General features: G+C 40.2%; 1 protein-coding gene and 2 long non-coding RNA genes across 3 annotated transcripts; 2 read left to right on the forward strand and 1 right to left on the reverse strand.

Moving 5' to 3' along the window:
* The first annotated feature begins 1,347 nt into the window (after positions 1–1,347).
* LOC120435548 (chitin synthase chs-1-like) lies at positions 1,348–23,017 on the forward strand. Its single transcript, XM_039605331.1, has 20 exons — positions 1,348–1,476; positions 1,737–1,872; positions 2,066–2,251; positions 2,357–3,239; positions 3,332–3,515; positions 16,571–16,660; positions 17,045–17,200; positions 17,312–17,486; positions 17,585–17,686; positions 17,808–17,949; positions 18,475–18,675; positions 20,132–20,247; positions 20,407–20,575; positions 20,693–20,872; positions 20,989–21,267; positions 21,353–21,533; positions 21,628–21,650; positions 21,746–21,810; positions 22,773–22,884; positions 23,004–23,017. Exons 1-20 carry the CDS (start codon positions 1,451–1,453, stop codon positions 23,015–23,017), a joined length of 3,420 nt encoding a protein of 1,139 aa, XP_039461265.1. The 5' UTR covers positions 1,348–1,450.
* LOC120435850 lies at positions 14,501–15,582 on the reverse strand. The gene is made up of 3 exons (XR_005609970.1): positions 15,546–15,582; positions 15,405–15,470; positions 14,501–14,892 (listed from the first exon to the last, which is right to left on the reverse strand). It is a non-coding gene; the product is annotated as an uncharacterized LOC120435850 (long non-coding RNA).
* Positions 23,018–23,063: 46 nt separating the features above from the next.
* LOC120435849 lies at positions 23,064–23,992 on the forward strand. Its single transcript, XR_005609969.1, has 3 exons — positions 23,064–23,272; positions 23,349–23,445; positions 23,648–23,992. It is a non-coding gene; the product is annotated as an uncharacterized LOC120435849 (long non-coding RNA).
* The last annotated feature ends 1,035 nt before the right edge of the window (positions 23,993–25,027 follow it).

The raw sequence follows: 25,027 nt of genomic DNA on the forward strand, positions 1-25,027 counted from the left end.
AGTGCTTCAGAATTCTCCTCAAAATTTAGAAACTGTTTCTGTCATTTATCTGCCCAAGAACTTTATCAAATGGACCTTGCTGGGTCCAGTAATCTTCCGCACATGTACATCACTGCAGCCAGTGAAGATTTAAAACCAGTTTCTTGTCTCAGTGCACCCAGTATTAACTTATCAGATCGACCGCAGCCGATCCATCAATCTCAACACCATTATGTGTCCACATGTATCACAGCACATCTAGTAATATCATCAGAATTACTTCAACATGGTAAACATTGATTTTCCTTTAAAATCAATTTACCATTAGAACTCAAGATCACAGCTGACTCGATTCTCTGAAATCCTGAGTCAGTTAAACACCTTGCTCAGCTCAAGGTGTCCTTTTCTCGGACTCCCTCGTCCGAGCTCACTCTTTTTACCCCGGCCTCTCCACCGGAATGTTACGAGATCTTCCACTCTTACATTCAGGAGATCCCCTTCCCACTGTAGTTCAATTTTCATAGACCCAAAAGTAAGCATATTATTTCCCTAGTCAAAAGTGAAACCGTTCCTCACACAGTAATTCGTAATCCAACCTTAAAGTGAAACAAACACCCTTCGTTTTTTGAAACTAAAAAGAGGAAGGAGCAGCGTGTTGTTACTGAACAACACACAGACACAGACCCAGGGCAATTCTTCCTGGATCATTTATCAACATCCAAACCAACACAGTCCGCATTGATTATTTTTCTGGACCTCAGCGGATCCACCAAAATTCATGTAAGTATATCAATCATTCACCGATTTATTTCTTTTCCATAAACTGACCAATAAACTTATATTATCTTATTCTTAACATCTCATGTTACTTTTAGCTCAGTACTGTCTTTTTCTCAAAGTTTCATTATCCTTACTTCAAAGCTTCTCATTGCTTCAAAGTTTCTCATTACTTCAAAGCTTCTTTATTCTCAAGAATTTAGTTTTACCACTACTGAGCCAATTTGATAGTTAAGATCTATGGGCAGAAATCTGTGCCATCAGAAACTGAATTTGAATAAGTTAAATCTGAATTTGAATTGCTCGGATTGAATCTGAATTGTAACTTGAATAAAAGCTTTTGAAAACTGAATTTGAATTAGTCTAATTTGAAATTGAATTTATGGTTTGAAAATGATCATCACTAAATTGAAATTGAATTTTATATTTTGAAAATGAATTGATTTGCTTTGAAACTGTATTTTATCCTTTAAAAATTCAGCTCTCGAATAATTTCAGTTTCACTTCTCACCATTCAGTTTCAGTTCTACAATTCAATTTCAGTTCCAAAATTCCGTTTTTTGGGACTTACATCCGGTTCCGGTTCAAACGCAGATTAATAGAACTACGTTTTACTCCCGTACATGTGGGAGTGGCTACATGACGACAGCTATATAGTGCTTCCAAACAAAGACATTCATTTGCTGTATTCACCATGGAGGAACAAAGAGATCTACCAAAGTAAGTACGATCTGTAAAGAAATGTAATTTTTATATTTTAATTTCCATGTTTTACCAAAAAACTAGTAAAACCTATTAGCCATAACACAGAAATAGTAAGAAATATCTGTACCATTTATGAAATGTTAATTTTATCATTTGACATTATTCAGCACATTTAACAAGTTTAATACATTTTATCAGGCACAATAATTTGCACTTAACTACGATCTTTACATGTCTTTCTACGTCAGACTTTGACTTTCTGTCTCTTCATACAGGAGGCCGTGGGACATCTGTCAACAGGTCCCAATCATTGAAGATGAACAGACACCATGGAAAATGATCAAACTGCTGAAGATCATCTCTTTGTTTGCTGTAGCTGTTATTGTGTTTGGATCAGCATTATGTAGCAAGGTTTGTTGTTTTTTGGAAATTTGTTAACATATGTGATATTTATTGTGTACATAATACTGCAGCTACAAAGATAGATATTAATATTTATACTTATTCTAAGGAATCAATCACACAGAGCAGTTGTTGATTTTACCTTGCCAAATCACTGCACTCATAACTGACATATTCAGAGATTTCTTTTCCTCTCTTACAGACGTCTTTTCTCCTCCTAATCACGTTGTCCAATGAAGGCACAAAGACTCTCCCTCCTGAACAGAAACCTGTTGCACTGCTGTGTATCGGCTGCTCTCTCATCGCCTCCAGTGTATTTCTATTCCTCAAAAGCATCTGGAAATATGATGAAACATCAAAACTGCCCAGAAAAACAACTGCAGCCCTAGTAAGAAAACTTTGACTGATGCTAAAAACAGAAAGTTTGTAGATTTGTAGAACTTTTTTTTCTCATCATGCTTTGAAATGTAATCATCTTCTGCTTCTTCTTTAGGTTCTGTTTTTTGAGTTTCTGGTTTCTGCAGGTGCATCAATTCTCACCATCGTGGCGATGCCACACTTGGACATTGTGACCAATGTGACAATATTCAACGGAGTAGCTGTCATCTCTGCAATCCTACAACTGGTCGCTCAGTGTTCTGCCAAACAAAGGAACCGCTTCCTGATGCCTTGCATCTTTGGTTTCATTTTTATTTTGATTGGTTATGTCCTGTTTCTTCTGTTATATATTACAAAGAATCCTTCTGATATCAAGATGGCCATCTGGGTGGGGCTAGCTGTTGGAGGGTCCATTTTGGTGTCTTTCAACTCGTGGGAAAGCTACTTGAAAAAAACAATTTCAGACAACAGCAGCTTCACCTTCCTCAAGAACCTTTGCAGTGACATAGAAGAGTGCCAGAACATACTGCACATTCTCTCCAGCCTCCTCAGGATCGTTGTGACTGCCTGTGTAATTGGGGCCTATGTCCGTTTAGCTAAAATGGACTGGAGCATTCTGACCTCCATCCCAAGCCGTGAGACAAAGATTATAGCCATCATCATTGGGGTCCAGCTGTTCTCCTCAACACTCTGCCACTGGTTTGCCTTGGCAGCCTGCAAGATGCATGCTTTGCGGCGATGCTTCATCCTTCCTCTATACCTGGCCTCTCTGGCTGTTTTGGCTCTGCTGGTCATTCCAGTTACTGTTTACTATCAGGACTACAGAACAAGCCTGAATGGAACAGCAAACATCAACTTCACAGACTACTGTAAGGTGGCTGTTGATGGAAGGAATCAAAGCCTGAATGACACTGTGTTTCTACATCTGGTGCTGGATGTTACACACACTCTGTGCTTCCTTGACATGTCCAAAATAGCTGACATTTGCATACTCACAGGTAATAAAATAGAGCTGTTATAAATTATTAGCATATTTATTGATCTAATAAAAAAGTGTTCAATGAATAATATTTTCCTTATCTTCCTTCAGGTTCAGCAGTGTTCTGGTGGATTGGCTTTGTGTTGGTAACCCTGTATCTCTGGAAGCTCAATGTGCACCGCATAGAGAGGACTCAAGACCTGCTCATCAGGAGGTTGTATGAGGGAGCCTTTATCGAGCAGTCCCTTCTCCTCAACACACGATTTGACATCCAGACCAAAGAAAGGATACAAAAGTAAGTGTGTGTACCACTGTTCTACCATTGTGCTTCTGTGGTTCATTTATGTCTGTTTGGACATGGGCTTTGTATAAGTTGTGACTAGGTTTAGGCAAGGGGTCAGCAACCTTTCACACCCAAAGAGCCACTTGGACCTGGTTTCCACTCAAACGAAAACACTGGGAGCCGCAAATAATTTTCGACATCTAAAATGAAGATAACACTGTATATATGGTTTTAACCTTCATGCTTTGCGTGAACAACTAAGGTGTGTGCTACAGAGAAAATTACATTTCATTTATGTAATTAACACATTTTGAACTTTTAAAGAAATATAACAAAAGGAAAGACACCCAGCTGAACTAAAATGATCCATGTAGCAAACAAAAACTGTTGTGAGCCGCCATCCTTATATCGCCTTTGGGCTTTTGGAGCCTTGACCTGACTTTTAAAAAATAATTGAAAAAAACAAACAAAAACAAAACACTATGCTGCTAAAAAATTTTAAAATACATATTTGCACAATTCTGCCTAAATATGTATTTTACCTGGTTAATGTGTGTGGTGGGGCGTGGTCTGCAGTGCCGCTGTAGGGGAGTCGGACGCACCTGAGCGGCACCGCAATCACGCCTCGCCACCTTAACGTCTGTGCCACCTATGTAGTTGTGTTGTCGGGCTGTGAGCTGAAAAGCTACAGCCGGCTGTATGCGTGTTACGTCTAGGCATGCGAGTGAGGGGGCCAGTAACAAATGGGTCCAGAACAGAATGAAAGGAGAACAGACAGTCGTTTTTAGTAAATAAAATAGTCTTTATTATAGATAATCTTAACATAAAGAGCCGGCAACGCCGTTTTAACAACAACACTTAGAAAAAGGAAAAAAGATTGGAACAACAAGGAACACAACAACCAAACAAAAACTCCACACCACGAGGAGGCACTTCCAGGGGCCCACAAGCTCACCCTGTCACTAGCAGCAGCTAGCTTTACTGCTGCCGAGGCCCACAAGCCCACACTACTCACGTAAAGCAGCTATACTGCTTCCACAACTCCACACTTCAGGCAGGATAACCACACACCAAGAACACAAAGCAGAGACACCAAGAACACCCCATGTGGGAACACCAGAGAAAAACCACCCTGCTCACAGCTCATCCCCAGCTTAAATAGCCTCAGAGGTGATTGCTGACTGGATTCAGGTGGCCAACTAGGCTAATCAAGAGCAGCTGTGTCCTGGGGAGAGGAGAGTGAGAGAGAGAGACAGAGGGTGGAGCAAGAGAGGAAGAGGCGGGAGAGAAAACCACACCCACACAAGGGCAGTTTCAGGAGGCCCAGCTAGGGCCGTAACAATGCGTAAAGCAGCCGGCGTGTGAAAAGCGATCACTAAAGAGATCCTGAAAAGCATGTTCATGGAAACATCGTCGGGTCTGCCGTGGTATGTTTACAATGGGACTTCTGCTCCTGAACCTCTGCACACCGCTGTGTGCAGAGGTTCAGGAGCAGGCTTGTTCTGCAAATCAGGGCTGTACCAAGTCACTTTCATCTTTACGCAGGACAGTAAGCTGTCATCTGTGAGGCGTGAGCGGTATTTGTTTTTAACATAGTTCACGGTGGAGAACAGCTGGTGACATAATGTGGATCCAAAGATCCATAATTGGCCTATCTGGGGTTGAAAGTCTCGCTAAATGCACGGCGTTTCTCAGGGTATATCGGCTTCCGTGAGTGTGGCGCTTATTTTGAGGAATGAAAAAATAATAGAATGTAATTGTATTTTTATATTTCAATATCACAATCTTCCAATTTAGGACTACAAGTTAAAAAAGAACTAACATAAATAAAATACACTTCAGCTAAATAATTCTAATTTATGTAACACCTGCTTAGTATAGTAAGGTTAACTTAAAGACTAGATTCGAGAGGAGTAAAACAAATTTGAGAGAATTGAGTGTTGAACAGCCGGCAGATTTATTACAATGTTACAGTGGTGCAATAATCCAATGTAAACAGCATCGAAAATTAACAGAAGATCAACAGAGAAGAGCGCTCTTTTGAAAATAACAACAAAATAAAATAAGTAGTCTCTTTAGAGCTGACTCCTGATGAACAGGATATTGTGAGTTCAATAGTTTCCAGAGAACGATCCGTATGAAGTAAGCAGTTTTTGCTCTTGCTTATCTGAAATCCTGTGATCCGAAGCAAGTCAGACTGTAGCTCTACTCCTGCATCCAGAACAGCTGGCCACACTGCTTTTGGATTCGCCAAGAGTTTTCACAGGGTCTGGCTCCATATCCAGAACCACTTCAGATCCAGGATCACAAAAAACCAGTCTGCACATACAGTACAGAGCAATAAACAAAATAGTTCTTAACAGTTTTTCTAAATCAAATGAGATCTCATAACGTTTTCAATATCAAGTACACTGTTGTTTTCACATTGTTCTGTCTCTATGAATTCAATCTGTACTGTTTTACAGCGCTACAATCAATTGTATTTATACACCCCTTTTTAAGGCATATGTAATCACATCATGAAATGTTTGTAACATAACTAGTTTTAAATAACTTATTTACATGAATCAACCCATAACTGAAATGACAAAGTGCAGAAAAAGCACTGAACAACATTCATGGCTAAAGAAAAGTGCATCCTGCATTAGTTTTGCACATTTGTGAAGATGCCCAATCGAATAGACAATAAAATAAAATCGACACCCATTTCACACACAATTCAAGTACTGCGACTGGTTTAGCTTTCTTAGACAATACAGAATTCACACTGTTGCAGTATTTACCACATGTAAAATTAGCATAGGTTTTCCTGCGAACTTATCACTCACCGGAGTTCCCAAGAACAAACACACGCTCTGCCTGGTTTTGGTCAAGAGTAAAACACATAAAGGCCTCTGAAAAGTACATAACTTTAAGTTAGAGACTATTAACCCTCTGGGGTCGCCGGACGCGCCGGCGTGTCAAAATCACATGACCAATTTAAGACGACACAGCTACAAGATGCAGCGACTCAGAGTCTCCATTTCAACTTGGGTCGAAAGTGCGAACTTCAAACTATATACCAGTTTTTGAATTGTGTCGATAGGCCACGTAAAACCAGAGTTATGATAGAAAATACATGCAATGTTTTTTTCTGAACAAAACAACGGTGTTTACAGCGGGAAGAACGGGAAGAACGGTAAAAACGGCGTTTTCTACAGACAGCGTTAGCAAACACTCTCCGCTTGCGAGTGAAAAAAGAAAAGGAAAAACACCCTTCCCTATTGGTGTTAGAGCTTACCATGTTAGCCAATCAAAAAAAATGATAAGGCAACATGTGACATTTGGTTGTTTAGGGAGAAGGGAAGTTTTTAGGAGTGACACCGCATGACGGAAAGCGGGCGAGCGAAAAAAAAGAGAGAGCGTGTTTTCATATGTGAGACATTAGTGATGTTTAGCGTGTTTGGAGGCTATAGTTAGTTTGTTGTGTAGTTATTGTTTTGTATTGTGTGTCAGTTATACTGCTGAATTTCATATTTTCTCCAAAAAAAGCCGTCAAAGGTGGATTCCAGTGTCAACACTGTTCCACATGGAAAACTGGACTGATGCACCTCCTGCAGTCAGACCTGCAGGGTTTAGGCCTGTGGTGTTCTCCTCCGTCTTATACTGAACACAAACTACATTTTTTGGACTGGCACAAATAATTTGTGTGCCTTCTTATTTGATGCAGCACACCTGATTGTTCTGTAAATAGTTTTAAATGGTTATATAAAAACGCCTGAGGCCTTGGCTGCATTTTTAGGTAAATACTACCATATAACTTTGTTGTTTGCAAAACTTGTGCATAATTTTTAGAAATGTACAATTTCTATTTGCATTTCAAGTTATGAAAATGATTCGTTAAACATGTTTGTGGGTTTACAGTAAAAATATAACTTTTTTCTACCCGGATTTTGAATTTTTGTCTGAATTTAGATCAACTGTGCTAATATAGTATACCAAAATGAAAAAATAACTCAAATTTCAGATATTTGAGGTTGTGCTGAAAATAATGATACCAAACAAGGCAAGAAAAACATATTTTAAAGGTGAAATATAGAGGTAAAATCAAAAGTAGTCAAAAACGGCCAATTATACCCGGGACCCCAGAGGGTTAAAAATACTTTATAACACTTATTTTATATCGAAAGACTCACTGTGTAGCTTGTTAATTGCTCTGGGGTGTCTTGCTCCGTTTTGCCTAGCTTAATGCAGCAGCGTGCTTTTGTTGCATTCAATGAACTACGGAAAATCAAAGTGTGTTCAAGGAGTGTCGGAAATAATAATACAAGGTAAAAACAAAAAATACTAGTAACCATGTCTATAGGGGTTACACCCTCCCCCTTTGAATAAACATGAGTCCCTTCATGTACTTAAATTTTATCTAAACATCATAGATTTGAGTGTTTTCATAGCTACCTAACGACTCAAGAGCTTGGTTAAAGTTATCCAGAAATCGTTGTGCAAAGGATATAAGGGGTTGACCCAACTGGGGGTAATGAAACCGTCCTGGGGGTCGCTTTAATCTCTCAGATTTTCTCACTTGAGATGTTTCAGGAGTTGCTTCAGTTGTTTGTTCAGCATGTTGGTCAGTGATATTTTCACTCTGCTCTGTGTTTTCTATCCCAACATCTGGTTCTCCTTGAACTTGGACAATATGATTCTCTCCCATGATGTTGAAGTGAGATTCCTCATTGAGCAGTTCAGGTTCAGCTTGATTTCCCTGTCTATGGTCAGTCTCATCCGAGATTGTCTTGATGCGAGATCAATCAACTGTAGACCAGACAACAAACGACGGAGGCCCCAGACAAGTGCAATCAAACGATGAGTTTTATTAAGCCGGGAGAAGAACATCAGCATGTGTCTTCTCCCGAAGAATACAAGGGGTTCAGGTCTTATAGCAATGAGGATCACGCCCCCACGTTAGTCAGCAGAATTTAAAAATACATTGTTGACAGACAAGGGTACATCTTGAAGCTTCTCGGATGAGAAGTGAAACGTCTTCAAGCAACTCAAAGAAGTCCAGACGCTTTTCTTTGCAAACTCCTTTGACGATGACCTGAAATGCATTCATACTCCTCCTCAGACTCTGACATTTCTGTATCTTTAGGTTCAGAAGGGCTCTGACGAGTCTTAGGTCAACTTGGAGATTTGGGCTTTGTCTCAACCTCATCCTCAACGTCTGAGAGATCACCACATGCAAGTAAAAGGTCTCAATGAAGAGTCCTGCTCGGACCATCACCCTTCTCTGGTTGGACCGCATATACAGGAACATTTTCCAGTTTCTTAACAACACGGTACACCATGTGTTCCCATTTATCGCCAAGTTTGTGTTTACTGCGCAGGCGAACGTTCTTGACTAAGACTCTGTCCCCAGCTTGAAGTGTGGACTCTCTGACTTTTTTATCAAACCTGTTCTTGTTTCGCTCAGCGACTCTCTTGGAGTTTTCAAGTGCAATCTGGTAACTTTCCTCAAGCCTAGCTTTCAGATTGCGCACATACTGGGAATGGGATGTTGATGTGTCCCCTGTAACTGGCAACTCAAAGGCAAGGTCGACTGGTAGCTTGGGTTTACGACCAAACATTAGCTCGTAAGGGCTAAACCCGGTAACCTCACTCTTTGAACAGTTGTAGGCGTGGGTAAGAGGCTTGACAAAATCACGCCAATGAATCTTTTGCTCATCCTTCAGGGTGCCCAGCATACCAAGCAGGGTGCGATTGAATCGCTCAACGGGGTTACCCCTCGGGTGATAAAGACTGGTTCTTACTTTTTTAATGCCTGTGATAGAGCACAATTCTCTAATCACATCTGACTCAAAATCCCTCCCCTGGTCACTATGGAGGCGTTCGGGGAACCCGTAGTGAACTAAAAAGTTTTCCCAAAGGTTTTTGGCCACAGTGGTTGCCTTTTGGTCTCGGGTGGGTAAGGCCACTGCATATTTCATGAAATGATCTGTGATGACCAACACATCTTTAGTATTCTTACTGTCGGGTTCAACAGAAAGAAAGTCCATACACACTAATTCCATTGGGCGTGTGGTTTTGATGTTAACCAGTGGTGCTGCTTTTTCAGGCAAGGACTTCCTTCTAACACAACGACCACAGTTCTTTATTTTGGTCTCAATATCAGCACCCATCTTAGGCCAATAAAACCTCGCCCTCACTAGATCATGAGTCCTCTCCCACCCCATATGACCCATATCATCATGGAGCAGCTTGAGAACAGTAGACCTAAGAGAGACTGGGAGTACAAGCTGGTAAGCTGTAACTGAGTCGCACTGTCGCTTCCTAAACAAAAGGCCATTTCTCATTTCAAAACGTTTTCATTCTCTGAGCATCAGTTTTATGTCAAATGCTTCAGACCTGTTTTCACGTGGAACATCAGCACCAGATTCTAGTAACTGAATGACGTGGTTTATGCTTGGGTCAGCTCTTTGGTGTTCTTTAAGCTCATGCTCAGAAAACAAGGGAGCAGCTACTTGACCAGATGTTTCAGCATCACTGTATGTATCAGGGATGGCATCAGCACTCATAGCCAAGGACTCAACCAGAGTGACACAAGGTGAGTTTTCACTTTTCTCATTGAGAAGATGCTTATTACATATAGCTGCTACAGTATCAGGACATACACTGTTAGAGCTTGGAAGGGATCCAAGAAGACGTGAGGTGAGTTGTTAAATCCTGTTTTCCTCTTCCAATGTCGCACTATCTGCAGCCAGAGTTTGATGAGGCCTCCGTGATAGGTTGTCGGCATCCTGGTTAGCCTTCCCAGCTCTGTATTTGATTTGGAAATTGAAGGTAGACAACGCTGCTAACCAGCGATAACTTGCTGCGTCAAGTTTTGCCGTGGTCAGAATATATGTAAGCAGATTGTTATCCGTTACAACGATGAACTCGTTACCATAAAGGTAATCATGGAATTTTTCGACAATGGACCATTTGAGAGCTAGAAATTCTAGCTTATGAGCTGGATATCTGGTCTCGCTTGGTGTCAATCCCCTACTAGCATAGGCAATGACGCGCATTTTACCATCTTGCTCCTGATAAAGAGCGGCACCTAGGCCCGTGGTGCTAGCGTCAGTGTGCAGAACATATTGGAGCTTTGGATCTGCAAACCCTAATACAGGGGATGATGTTAACTTCTCCCTAATGCATTCAAAGGCTGACTGACAAACAGGTGTCCATCTATCTGCAAAGGGTTCTCAAGGATTGAGATATTTGGAAGTGCCTGTTTGTTTCTGGCCTTTTCTGAGAGGTGGATAGCCACATGTGAGATCGTTTAAGGGCCGGACTATCTTTGAATAGTCATTAACAAATCGGCGATAATAGTCTGTGAACCTTAAAAATGATTTCAACTGTTTTAGGTTTTTTGGCACTGGCCAGGTCTTGATAGCAGCAACCTTTTCAGGATCTGTCTGCACACCATTTTCGGAGACAATATGGCCCAAATATTTAACTGATGTCTGGAAAAAGCGACATTTTTTCGGGGACAACTTTAAGCCATATTCACGAAGACGGTCTAAAACATGCTTTAGCCTCGTTTCATGTTGCTCAAGGGAGTCTGAGAAAACAATCAAATCGTCTAGGAAGACGAGTACCTCCTTGAGATTAATGTCTCCCATACACCTCTCCATCAACCTCTGAAAGGTGCTGGGAGCATTTGTGATGCCTTGGGGCATTCGATTAAACTCATAAAACCCCAGTGGGCATACGAAGGCTGTTTTGGCTTTATCCTCCTCCTCCATCTCTATGTGGTAATAGCCTGACTTCAAGTCCATGACAGAGAACCAGTTTGAACCAGATAGGGCGGAGAAGGTCTCTTCGAGGTTTGGCAATGCGTAAGAATCTTTTACCGTTTGCACATTAAGCTTACGGTAATCCACACAGAGGCGTACCTCACCATTCTTTTTCTTGACTACAACGATGGGGAATGAAAAGGGAGATTCTGATTGTCTTATTACCCCAGCATCGAGAAGCATTTTAAGGTGTCTCCTGACTGCTTCATAGTCATTTGGATGAATGGGCCGCGATCTCTGTTTTATAGGCGTTTCGTCTTTAAGCTTGATCTTATGCTTAACTTTAGTGGCATGGCCAAAGTCGAGATCGTGGCATGCAAAAATGTCACGGTAGGCACTAAGACTCTGTGTGACCCGACTTTTCCATTCCTCGGGCAGAGGTGAATCACCAAAATCAAAGGTCAACTGGTCACTGGGTAATGAACATGAGTCTGCAGACAGGCTGCAACATCCTGCAGAGTTTGCACTCGACGGGGTTTGAGTTTCAAGGACTTGGTCTGCAATGTGTAGTTCAGCAAGAACGCAGTTGCCAGGAAGCATAATGTCATGATCGGTTTCGTTTCTGATCCAAATAGGATGCTTGTAAGGACTTTGACGTGGCACTGTGATAAGGCAGCAATCGACAAAGATTCCTCCCGGAAGGGCTGAGGAAGTTGGCTGCTCTACAACTGCCCATCTGTCAGTGGGTGGTGAAATTAGGTGGACACAACTCTCTAGGCAAACCCTTTCATGAGCTGGTATTACATAAGGTGTGTTGCCCCTCAGTGTCATTAGTCCAAGCTTTCCTGTGCTTTTTGTTTCATGTCTATGTTTAAGGATTTTTAAAATCTGACTATAGCCATAGACAGCTGATGAAATGGGAGTATCTCTACAGTGTTCTTCATATAAAACATCAAGGGCATTTGTACCAATTAAAACTGGTAAGTCTGTGCTGGAACGTAAATCTGGGACAATGAGAGCTAATGTAGAAATTTGGGGCTCAGACTCAACAAACTCTTTTGGAAAGCCAATTGGAACTTCTACATACCCTAGATAAGGTACAACTTGCCCATTTGCACCCTCAACATCTAAATCACTGATTGGCTGGATGGGAAGATCAGACAAATGTCTCTGGTAAAATGAGTGTGAAATAGTCGTTACTTGCGACCCAGAGTCTAACAAAGAATTGCAACTCACTCCAGCTATGTTGACATTAGCTGTGCACTTCTTGCCAATTAAGCCCTTTGGAAAGCTGGAATGACGCATACTTGTTTGTGCACAACACTTTTTTGTTGGGGGGTTTTGAGTGGGACTTTTGTCGCTTCTAGTTCCAGTTTGTCCCTCAACTGAAACAGGAACTAGTTTAAATCAGAGTCACATTGGTCTTCCCAAGCTTTTTGTTTTGCCCTTAGCTCTTTCCGCTTGGCTTCAACAGTACTGGGGTTCGGCTCATTGTCACAAGAGGGAGCTATATGGCCATCCTCGCCACAGTTAAAGCAGAACCATGGGCGAGGCTTTTTGTTTTTCCCAAAGCCTTCACTTTTCAACGGAGAGTTCTGTGTTTGTGCCTCCTTTAGCTGCTGTTTCTTTACAGCTTTTGGAAACTTTGCCTGAGGTTTCTTTGCAACCATGGTTTCCATTGAAGCTTTTAAGGAAGTTAACTGTTCTTTCAGCTGAGCAATTTGCTTTTGCAGTTTCTTGGCAGATGCTTGAGCTGAGCTGTCAGCAGCAGCAGCTTGAAACTCAGTGTTTGGGTAAACATTTAAAGGATTGGACTGCACCTTTACTTTTGAAATTCCCAAGTGCTCCTTCATGCGAGTTGACTTGGCTGCCTGCTTATCTTCCTCTGTTCGCAAGAGTAAAAGCAGCTCAGAAAAGGAGGGTGGACTGGATTTCTTTTGCTCTAGATGGAGGCTAGTGATTAGGTTATCATCCCAGCATCCCCTACAGAACTGCTTCAAAAGCTGCCGATCAAAATCACTAACTGGGACTCCTCCCCCTTTTACAACTTTGTCAAGGGTAGTCTGCAGCCTGTGCACATAGGCTGAAGGTTTTTCACCAGCATTTTGGTTTGTACTCAAGAATTTTGCGAACAGCTCATCAACGTCATCTACAGTTCCATATGCAGAATCAAGTAAGCTCAAAAAGTCTTTGGGGCTGGACAAGGGACCCAATTGTTTAACAATGTTTGCAGCTGGTGGTAAGAGGCTGTCAATGATCTTCCGTACTACTTGTCTTTCAGGAACAGAAGAATCTGCAAGATAAAACTCAACATGACTTCACCAAGTGTCATAGTCAACCTCCGTATTAGGGCATGGAGTTTTTCCAGAAAAGGACCTGAATTTTGCAGAGCTTGGATAGGATTGGGACATGTCAGTACTTTTGACAATGTGCTCCACAATGACCCTCTGGACTTCAGGTGTGGTCAAGTGTTCAGGGTTCAAAATAGGAGCTGGTCTGTCAGTAAGGGAAGGATTGATGGTGTCAGTGGTCAGAGTGGGTGGCATAGTTTCACTGCTTGGTCGTCTCAAAACGGAACCAGGTATTAAAGGGACTGGGTCATCTACTGAAATGACCTTAGAGGGGGCTGTACCCTCCCTTTCCCCAGCAGAGGCCTGAAGTTTGTTAAATTCCCTGAGTAGCATCTTCTCATAATCTACCCCACTCACCTTAGCAATACCCTTTAAATTAGAAAGGTAAGACTCTGTAGTACTAGCCGTTAGCTTAGCACTGTAAATTGGGGATAAGAGTTGGATGCTGTGAACTACATTTGGGTCAGATGTTGTTCTTTGACAGGGTAGTTCACCCTGAATCAACTCAATGGCTGTGCCATACTCAAACTCAACTACAACTGTGTCTTCAAAATCAGGGTCAGAACTAGCAATTTCCACTGTTCGTGCAATAGAACCGTGGTGTTGCAAAAACTTAACAACTTCTTCATCAGTCTCTGTACCAGAAAACCCACTGATTAGTACAGCATTTGGTACCTTGATACGTTCACGTTCAATGACATCCATGTTACTTCAGTGGAAAAATGTGCAAAAATTGTCATAAAACTGCCAACTGTGTGCCAATGATTGGATTAAAGGCATTAAATAGCCAAACTCCTCCTGGCTGGTTCGCCACTTTTATGTAACACCTGCTTAGTATAGTAAGGTTAACTTAAAGACTAGATTCGAAAGGAGTAAAATAAATTTGAGAGAATTGAGTGTTGAACAGCCGGCAGATTTATTACAATGTTACAGTGGTGCAATAATCCAATGTAAACAGCATCGAGAATTAACAGAAGATCAACAGAGAAGAGCGCTCTTTTGAAAATAACAACAAAATAAAATAAGTAGTCTCTTTAGAGCTGACTCCTGATGAACAGGATATTGTGAGTTCAATAGTTTCCAGAGAACGATCCGTATGAAGTAAGCAGTTTTTGCTCTTGCTTATCTGAAATCCTGTGATCCAAAGTAAGTCAGACTGTAGCTCTACTCCTGCATCCAGAACAGCTGGCCACACTGCTTTTGGATTCGCCAAGAGTTTTCACAGGGTCTGGCTCGCCATCCATATCCAGAACCACTTCAGATCCAGGATCACAAAAAACCAGTCTGCACATACAGTACAGAGCAATAAACAAAATAGTTCTTAACAGTTTTCTAAATCAAATGAGATCTCATAACGTTTTCAATATCAAGTACACTGTTGTTTTCACATTGTTCTGTCTCTATGAATTCAATCTGTACTGTTTTACAGCGCTACAATCAATTGTATTTATACACCCCTTTTTAAGGCATATGTAATCACATCATGAAATGTTTGTAACATAACTAGTTTTAAATAACTTATTTACATGAATCAACCCATAACTGAAATGACAAAGTGCAGAAAAAGCACTGAACAACATTCATGGCTAAAAGAAAAGTGCATCCTGCATTAGTTTTGCACATTTGTGAAGATGCCCAATCGAATAGACAATAAAATAAAATACGACACCCCATTTCACACACAATTCAAGTACTGCGACTGGTTTTAGCTTTCTTAGACAATACAGAATTCACACTGTTGCAGTATTTACCACATGTAAAATTAGCATAGGTTTTCCTGCGAACTTATCACTCACCGGAGTTCCCAAGAACAAACACACGCTCTGCCTGGTTTTGGTCGAGAGTAAAACACATAAAGGCCTCTGAAAAGTACATAACTTTAAGTTAGAGACTATTAAAAATACTTTATAACACTTATTTTATATCGAAAGACTCACTGTGTAGCTTGTTAATTGCTCTGGGGTGTCTTGCTCCGTTTTGCCTAGCTTAATGCATCAGCGTGCTTTTGTTGCATTCAATGAACTACGGAAAATCAAAGTGTGTTCAAGGAGTGTCGGAAATAATAATACAAGGTAAAAACAAAAAATACTAGTAACCATGTCTATAGGGGTTACATTTATTGTCCCAAACCACGCGGAGCCGCAGTATAAGGACTGTTGGGAAATCAGTTTTACCCCGGTTCTTTTTTATTCCTCAGGCCTTCAGAGATGGCACCGGACCCAGTGGTCATTTTTACAAAATCTTTATTCATCTCTTATTCATCTTCATTTAAGCATGCACTTCTAGAAGGAAGACGAGGCCGGTGTCCTCTGAAACAATCTTCACCTCTTTGTTAGTTACACCCAGCTTTATAGGAGCGACCCCATCATAAATCCCCCACAATGTGCTGCAAACTCTGTGTCTGTGTCTATGTGCACGAGCACATGAGTGCCTGTGTGTGCTTGGCGTGCCAGTGTCTATGTGAGTGCGTGAGTGAGTGTGCATGTGGATGTGTGAGTATATCAGTTAAAACACTGTGGGTATGTGTCTCTTCCTAGGGGCCATAAATACCATCTGCCCTCCAGACCACAGTTATCACGTTACAATATTGAGACCCCCACACAGGTATCCTCTGGGGAATTTCCACTCAGCATTAACTCCTCTTTGTCTTACTTTCACAGTTCAACTGGGGAGGGTCTCCTAAGATCTACTCCTAAGTTCATGACACAGTCAGGTCTTTATTTATATCCAGGGCAGTGTCAGTGTCTCTACCATAATTCTACATTCTATCTTAACACATATCTAAACTCTAAAACAAACTAAACATTCCTACATGTCTAAACTCTAAAATAAGCTAAACATTTCTACAGGACTAAAGAGCCCCATGCGGCTCAGGTTGCCGACCGCTGGTTTAGGCAATATTTTATGATACTGTCAATTCTTCAAACTGCAAATATGTAATATATAAATATTTTATTTGAAGGGATGTTGAACAAGTGAAGGTGTATCTGTGTGCGACCATGTGGCACGAGACCTACGAGGAGATGATGAGCATTATCATATCAATATTCAGGTGAGTCTCACTGATTCTGTCAAAAAAAAAAAATCATCTTGCTATTCCTCTAACTTCAATCTCTCATGAGTTACTACTATGTTCTGGACTTCCCCTCTTCACATGGAAACTTAAACATGAATTCTGTGATTCCTTAAAGCACTGCAAATAAAATGTGAAAAAACTAAAGGTTTATCATTAAGATGATATGAAATTTAATTAGGGTTTAATATAGTTAAAGAAAAACCAGCAATAGTGAAAAGTACCAATGTTACACTCAAAAATAGTGTGATAAATATGTATCTTTGGCCCAGCCAGTTTACAGTATTAAAATCATAACATCTTCCAAATTGACTTTCTTGCTGTGGATTTCCCCACACTTCCTGTTCATGCTTTTCCTTACAGACTGGACGAGTACAGACCAAAAGAAGACCCAAAGAGCAATGATTTCACCTTTAAAGCTCATATCTACTTTGATGATGCATTTGAAGCTGTTGGGGGGAGTCGCCATCTGAATAAATATGCCAAGAACCTTGTAAAAGTTATTAAAGAGGTTTTTGGGTATGTTTACATACAGTCTTCTATTAATGCATTTAAGTCCAGGACTCATTTTACCATCCTGGACTTTTTATGAATTTAATAACAAAATGTTGTCTCACTGTGTGTCATCAGCATCTTCAAGAACATTGATCAAAAGTTCTTCAAAAAGCAGCAACAAGTCCCTGATCAGAAAATCATACAGACGCCATATGGGGGTCGTCTTATTGTCAACATGCCTCAAGGGAACAAAATTGTGGTTCACTTCAAGGATAAAGAACTTATCCGTCACAAAAAGAGATGGTCTCAGGTAGGAAAATAATTAACTCCTGCATGTAATGTAGATCATCTGAAGTCTAGAGTTGTAAAAAAGATACGATTTTTAATTGTTATTTGTGTTTTTTGTAGATCATGTATCTTTACTATCTCCTGGGCTGGAAACTCACGAGAAAATTTTACACTCGTTGGCAGAAGGGAGAGGATGAGCAGAAGCTAAAAGAACAAGCTCAGGTGAGATGGAAGAGAAAGTTTCTGATTTGCTCAAACATGCTTGCAAACAGCCCTCATGGTACATAAAAAAAACGTCCAAAGCTTAAGGGTACAACAAAGCAAATTGTATCTGTTTCTCCAGAAAAAGAAGCACAACACCTACATCCTGGCTTTGGATGGGGACACTGACTTCCAGCCTGCTTCTGTGATGTTGCTCATCGACCGTCTGAGAATATACCCTCATGTTGGGGCAGCATGTGGCCGGATTCATCCCACTGGATCAGGTTTGCACATAGTAACAAAATAAAATAAAAAAACCTATGAGTAAGATGTCATTGAGATTTTTTAAAGATTTGGATTGGAAGACATGCTAATAATTTCTGAATGGCTGCCATCATTCCAACAACTAATAATTATCGATATCATAAGTGACATGTTCATTGAGAAAATGAATGCAAAATCACCCATTTGGGTCAGCAGTTAGATGAGGTACATCTTGTTTTTATAAAAAAGCAAAAGGTGGAGAGAAAATGTAACTGTGCACAATATCATGCATACAAGTCGCTTCTGTCGTCTGGGCCCCAAGATAGTTTCTTAGCATAGAAAATTATTTGATGCAACTCCATCAATTTAATTTGTTGCATGCTTTCAACTCCACTTTACAGGTTACATATTTTCAGAGTTGGCTTTCTAGAGCCCAAAACAATGCGCTCAATCAAAAGGCACACAGAACTAGAAGAACAAAAATACCCAGCTTAAAGCAGTAGATGTTGTAGAGAGTTAAACGTAACTTTGTATTTCCTTTGCAGGTCCTGTTGTTTGGTTCCAGAAGTTTGAGTATGCTGTTAGTCACTGGCTGCAGAAGACAGCGGAGCACGTGATTGGCTGCGTGCTGTGCAGCCCCGGCTGCTTCAGTCTATTCAGAGCAGAGGCCCTAATGGATGACAATGTGATGAAGACATATTCTACCGAGTCCAAAGAGGCCAGTCACTACATCCAGTATGACCAAGGTAAAAAAATGTAAACAGTTTAAAGACCACTCAAATATTTTTGTATATACTTTTTATTCCCCTCTCGCCACTGCGGGCAGTCTGTCTTTCAAGCTTGGCACCTTGATGAGAAGTGGGCTATTAGAATAATACGGCATTGGTATGCAAGAGACAAAAACAGGGTGCTGTTGGAATGCCACTACGCAAGTAACCAAAGAGGAAAGGGTACATTAGAGAGATGAGAGACCTATGACTAAGCTAAGATCCTGTGGGACTTCCAGATACAGACCAAGCAGAAAAAGACACCTGTAGTGATAGACGTAGTGATATCGAATGTTGGCAACTGTCATGATCCATGGTCATTTTGTGGGGCGATCGTGGCTCAAGAGTTGGGAGTTTGCCTTGTAATCGGAAGGTTGCCGGTTCGATCCCCGGCTTGGACAGTCTCGGTCGTTGTGTCCTTGGGCAAGACACTTCACCCGTTGCCTACTGGTGGTGGTCAGAGGGCCCGGTGGCGCCAGTGTCCGGCAGCCTCGCCCACAGGTTTTCTTCAGTAACTGCTCATGCTTCATTTCCCGTTTTTGCCACTCTGTAAATAAACTCTCACTCATATCATCCGTCACTTGCCTGCATTTTGGGTCCTTTCCACGGCAGCCGTGACAGCAACATCAGGAAGAAGGAACACTTCTATCTGATTCTGTCTTTCAGATCAGTTCCTCAGATCTCGCAATCCTTCTTCTATCACACTTGGGTCTTGGTACCCATCTGGGGGTAATGATATCTCCCCCCTGACCTGTGTATAGGAATTTCTTTTATTTTTGTATTAATCACATTATTTTATTGTATAATGCCTTGGTGCCACTAGATTTTAGCATGTCTCACACTCATAGAGTAAGACAGATAGTGGGGGTCTGGTAAGGAAGTTGGGGGGAAGCAGACAACTCCACAGGAAGAATCTTTAGTCTCTTTGAGGACCCTGGGAGGTAGCAAGGGAGTGTGAAACAGCTGTGTACTGCCTTTTGTTCCTGAAGAAGGTTTTCAACTGAGAGCCGTGTTAGGCTCAGGGAGACTCTGCTGACCGTTTGCCCCGTGATCATGCAGGCTCCACCAAGCTTGATTTTTCCGTTCTTTGTGTTTTGATTAAAGATGTTAGCTAGCACTCACCGCTTGTCTGCAGGCTTTATTTAATGGAAAACTTCCACAACACCTGTCATCCTGGCTCCCCCTTGCCATAGCATGTGTGTTGTACCTTGTTAATCTCTAGCTGTGAGAGCAGTCCCTTCTTCAGAATGTTGGAACACTGATACCCAACATCCATATTGACGGCAAACAAACTAGTAGCTCAAAGATTCCATAGGTCCCTCATCCCATTCATGTAACCCCTTCCGCCGGGGTTACTTGCATAGTAGCATTTCAACAGACACACACACACATATACATATATATACACACACACGCATACATTTTGTAACCACAGGTGAAGACCGGTGGTTATGTACTCTGCTACTAAAGCAGGGATGGAAAGTGGAGTACAATGCAGCATCTGATGCCTACACCAATGCACCGATGGACTTCAAGGGACTCTACATCCAGGTGAAAACCTTTCTAATGATACTGCATTTGGTGTTGTGTTGTTATAAAAAATTATAACGCATCAGTCTCCTTTTTTACTCCAAGTTTAATAGAAATTATTCACCTATCCATACATTGCTTGTGGTATTAGCAAATAAGCCCTAACATAACTATCTTCAGCGCCGGCGATGGGGGCCTTCAACAATGGCCAATGTGGTGGACCTGCTGGGTTCCACCAAAATTATTACCAAGAGGAATCAATCCATTTCCAAAGCATTCATGTTTTACCAGCTGTTTGGTATGATTTCATCCATCATGGGACCTTCCACCATCTGTCTTTTGGTTTCAGGTAAGTATCACCTTTTTGTTTTACAAAATCACCTGTGCACATGTGAATGTGTGTCCACTGAAATGTCATTTGAGGTAAAAATGGATACAACTTTAAAACATGACAAATATCTTTCAGGTAGTTTAACCTTCGTTTTGAACATCAATTCTACTGCTGCTCTTGTCATATCTGTGATACCTCCTGCCATCTACCTGGGTCTTTGTTTCAAGCTCAAGTCAGACACTCAAATTACCATTGCAGCAATCTTGAGTGTCTGTTATGCATTCCTTATGTTGACAGTGGCAATATCTATTATTGGTATGCTATGTTTAAACAGATTTAACTTTAAATTTTGCATTATGTTATTCAGACTTTGTTTAATGTTTTGACAAGAAATACTTAAACCTGCTTCAACAACTGTCTTGTTTATTCAGGATCAATGTTGAAAGAGAAAACTATCCTGACACCCAGCAGCATTTTCATCATCTTCATGGCCATCATTTACCTAATCACTGCAGCAATGCATCCTCAGGAATTTAATCTGGTGTTCTATGGCTTTCTCTACATCATCTGCGTCCCCAGCGCCTACCTTCTGCTCACCATCTACTCCATGGTTAACATGAACGATGTGTCTTGGGGCACCAGGGAGACAAAACCTGCTGCTGGTGCAGCCCCACCTCCAGCTCTCACGCCACAAACGAGAGCACAGAAAGGTAAGAGATATTAGCCTTTTTTCTATGACACTCACAGATGTTATTGTTTTTCTGTTTTATGGAACGTGTATGATTTTGTTTGCAGCCAAAAGTATCTGCCAATGGTTCATCTCATGGGTCAAATGCTGCAAAATATCCAGCCAGAGATTTCAAGGTGAACAACTCAGTAGGAGTCAGGACAACACAGGCCAAGAACCCGAGCAGCTTGAACCTGAAGCCCAAAACACTATTGTGGAGGATATAACCATTACAGAAGAAGAGCAGGGGTATGTTCTGAAGCTGAAAAATAATTTCAGCACATCAGTCCTATGTATTGATCTTATTTGATTAGTTTTATTTTTTTCCCAAATTTTCTTTCAGGCAATTAGACAGCAACATTCAAAGTAAGTCCATGAAATTCATTCTGGGTTTTTTTTGTTTATTTTTGAATTCAGATAAACATACAGCTGTGATTTTTTTGCCATCCTTTTATTAGCAGGCTGGATTAAGAAGCTAAAGAATTTGTACAGTGACATGAAATTGCAAGAGGACTCACTCGACCAGGTGTGTACGTGTTGTCAATTAACTCATTTGCCTTGTTTACATGATCTCTGTCCAGAATTTATCTTTACTCCCATCTATAAAAAGGACGATGAGCAGTATGTACAAATACTAAATACTGTTAAAAAATACTCCAGTAAAAGTTGAAGTATGGATTCAGCTTTTATACTGAAGTTACAGTAAAACAAAGTTCCAGGTCTGAAATGTACTCAAAGTAAGAAAGAAAAAAGTGGCTCTTTAGAGGACATTTCTATTTTTGTGCAAGGCTAACTGGTCCTTGTGTTACATCAACATAATGATAAAATAATATCAATAGGTAGGAATACAGACTTTAATCTGACTTTTTCATTCTAATTATACTCAGCTTGAATCTGAAGAAAAATACAAATACAATAATAAATACAGATACAAATGATCTAACCCAACTGTGACCATGAAACCACGGCCACTGTTCTTTACTTTAAATCCAAACTTACCTGTTTATCCTGCACTAACCTGTAGAAGATTTTCATCCAGTCTTTAAATGAAAGTTAGTCTTCCTCAGTTTGTTGTTTCATATTTCGCAATACAAAAAACATGTACACACCCAATATCTAATTTAAAAACATGAGGTCTTATATATAAGCTTTGAACTTCTATTTGATCAAATGCCACTGACCTTACCTTTAAATCTAACCTCTCTTCTTCCTCTCCTGTCCTGTCTTTCTTATCTTTCTCCATCTCCGAGTGAAGTTGGCGCTCTTTCTTCACAGCAGTTGGACCTTGTACATAGTATTTGTTACTTCTCACATCTGATGATGAACTTACTGTAATTACTGTGCTTTAACAAGCACAAATGCTTACCTTGCCAATTAAATTTCACATGCAATAGAAATGTTTGTGGGTTATTTTCCTTTAAAGCTATTTTTGCCATTTCTTTAGTTTCAAATGGCTTTAACTATTGAAAATGTTTCTGTCTTTTCCAGGAGGAAAAGGAATTCTGGGAAGAGCTTATAAAGGAGTATCTTGAACCTCTACCTGATGACAAAGAAAAACAGAAAAAGATGGACAATGAGCTCCGAGAGCTGAGAAATAAAAGTAAGTGTGGGAGGATGTGTTATCAAGAAGGGGCATACTGTACATCTAGGATTCCAGGGTGAAAGCACTGTTACTTTGTATCATTATTATCAACATGAACTTTGGTACTTCTCCTACAGGAAAACACGTGTAGTTAATCTTAAATTACTCTTTCTCTTTCTTATTACACACAGATAAACTTTTCCTTCTTCATCTTGAATGCATTCTGGCTGGTGGCAACCTTCATCTTCCAGATCTTCAATAGCACCTTTGCCATCTGCATCCCAAAGTTAAACCTTCATTTACAGGAAACAGGAGATGTTATCCAAATTGAACCAATTGCCTTTATGTTCATTTTGGGATTTGCTGTTACGGTTGTTATCCAGTTCCTTGCAATGCTATACCACAGGTGACCTCTTAGATCAAATCCCAGTCGTTTGGTAGTCAATGAGACAGTCTAACATTCTTATTTTGCATTCATCCAGAATCCAAACCCTCATCGATTATGTAGCTTTTGTGGACACGGAACCCAAAGAGAGGAAGAAAACTGGAAGCCAGAAGTCATACCTGCAAGGGAAAAGGGTATTTGCAATTATACTGATAGATAGATAGATAGATAGATAGATAGATAGATAGATAGATAGATAGATAGATAGATAGATAGATAGATAGATAGATAGATAGATAGATAGATAGATAGATAGATAGATAGATAGATTACTTGTATTCTTTAAACAGTATGGAAATCCATTTTTGTGCTAATGTTTGTTCAATTGCCTTTAAGAATGAGTTCAGACTCAAGCTATCGCTCCATGGAGGACCTTGAGACCAACGACAGAGATATTGAGTCACAAGAGGACCTCATGAACCGGCGTGACTGTTCAGCACTTTAAAATATCTGCTGTGTGAGATTTTACCAAAAATGTCAATACACTGTTCCAAAAAATAGTAATGTCAAAGTATCTTCCTGTATATTTTACAGTTTTGTCACTGTAAATATAGTAAATCACAATTTACTTGTTTTTTAAATATATGTTTTTGTACATATGCATATGTACAAAATTGTAAAACTACATTCAGAAATGTATCATAATTTCACAAATATTTGTCTGTTATGTGAGAGAATGATCTGTTAAATTCAAATGTAATACTATGGAAAATATATAAAATGATCGAAAATTAATGAGAATAATCAATAATTAAAGGAGTATCTGAATTATAATTTTGCTGAAAATTTCATGTCATCTAGGTCTGATTCAATAATTCAGAGGTAACAAGTGAAAATATAATTAATAGGAATAAAACTAAAAAAACATATAAAACATTGCACTGCGCCACGCTGTGCTAATTATATATTTAAGAAAAATAAATGTAGAGGTAGGAATTGCAATTAATATAAATCTCAAAGTATTCACAACATCCCTGAACAGAAATAGGCCTCTGCACCTGGGGTGAGGGTGTGGCCATGAAAACAATGTGACATGCCATTGGATGTTGGGACACAAAATAACATGACGCTAAGCATCGGCCAATGAATGTGAACTAACAACCACAAGGTCGCGGGTATGGCTGCACTGTAGGAAAAAATCCTAATATAAAAGTATTTTACTGTGCATCTTACAGTTTTGTTCTGTTCTTCTAGAATATCATTAAAGTTACGTAAATAGACTGTGACTTCACATTTCAAATGTAAATTGACGTTAAATCACTGTAATGCAATAAAACATCATTTTCATGATTATCAAATGCATCTGTCTGTACATATGCATATTTAGATACATTCACAAATGTATCATAATTTCACAAATATCTGTCCATTATTTGAAAGATTGAACTGTTGAATTCAAATGTAATGCTATGGATTTGATTTGATTTGATCTGATATACCTTTATCAGTCCCACAAGGGGAAATTTCATAAGGCTGCCGACCTATTGCACGCAATGGCGATGCCATCTTACCCTTCGACCATACATACATTACACAAAACATCACATGGGGAAGACAGCCCAGATAGCAAGACGACATTGAATCTATGTTGATTTTTCATCCGAACCGTCGTATATGGTCGGGGTTGAAATGCCAATGTTGTAACAACATTGAAATACTGTGGTAAACCGACGGTCTTACTATAGAGACGTTGTAACGATGTTGATTCACCGTTGT

Source organism: Oreochromis aureus, linkage group 22, assembly GCF_013358895.1.
Source record: "Oreochromis aureus strain Israel breed Guangdong linkage group 22, ZZ_aureus, whole genome shotgun sequence".
In the NCBI taxonomy this organism is placed as follows: Eukaryota; Metazoa; Chordata; class Actinopteri; order Cichliformes; family Cichlidae; genus Oreochromis; species Oreochromis aureus.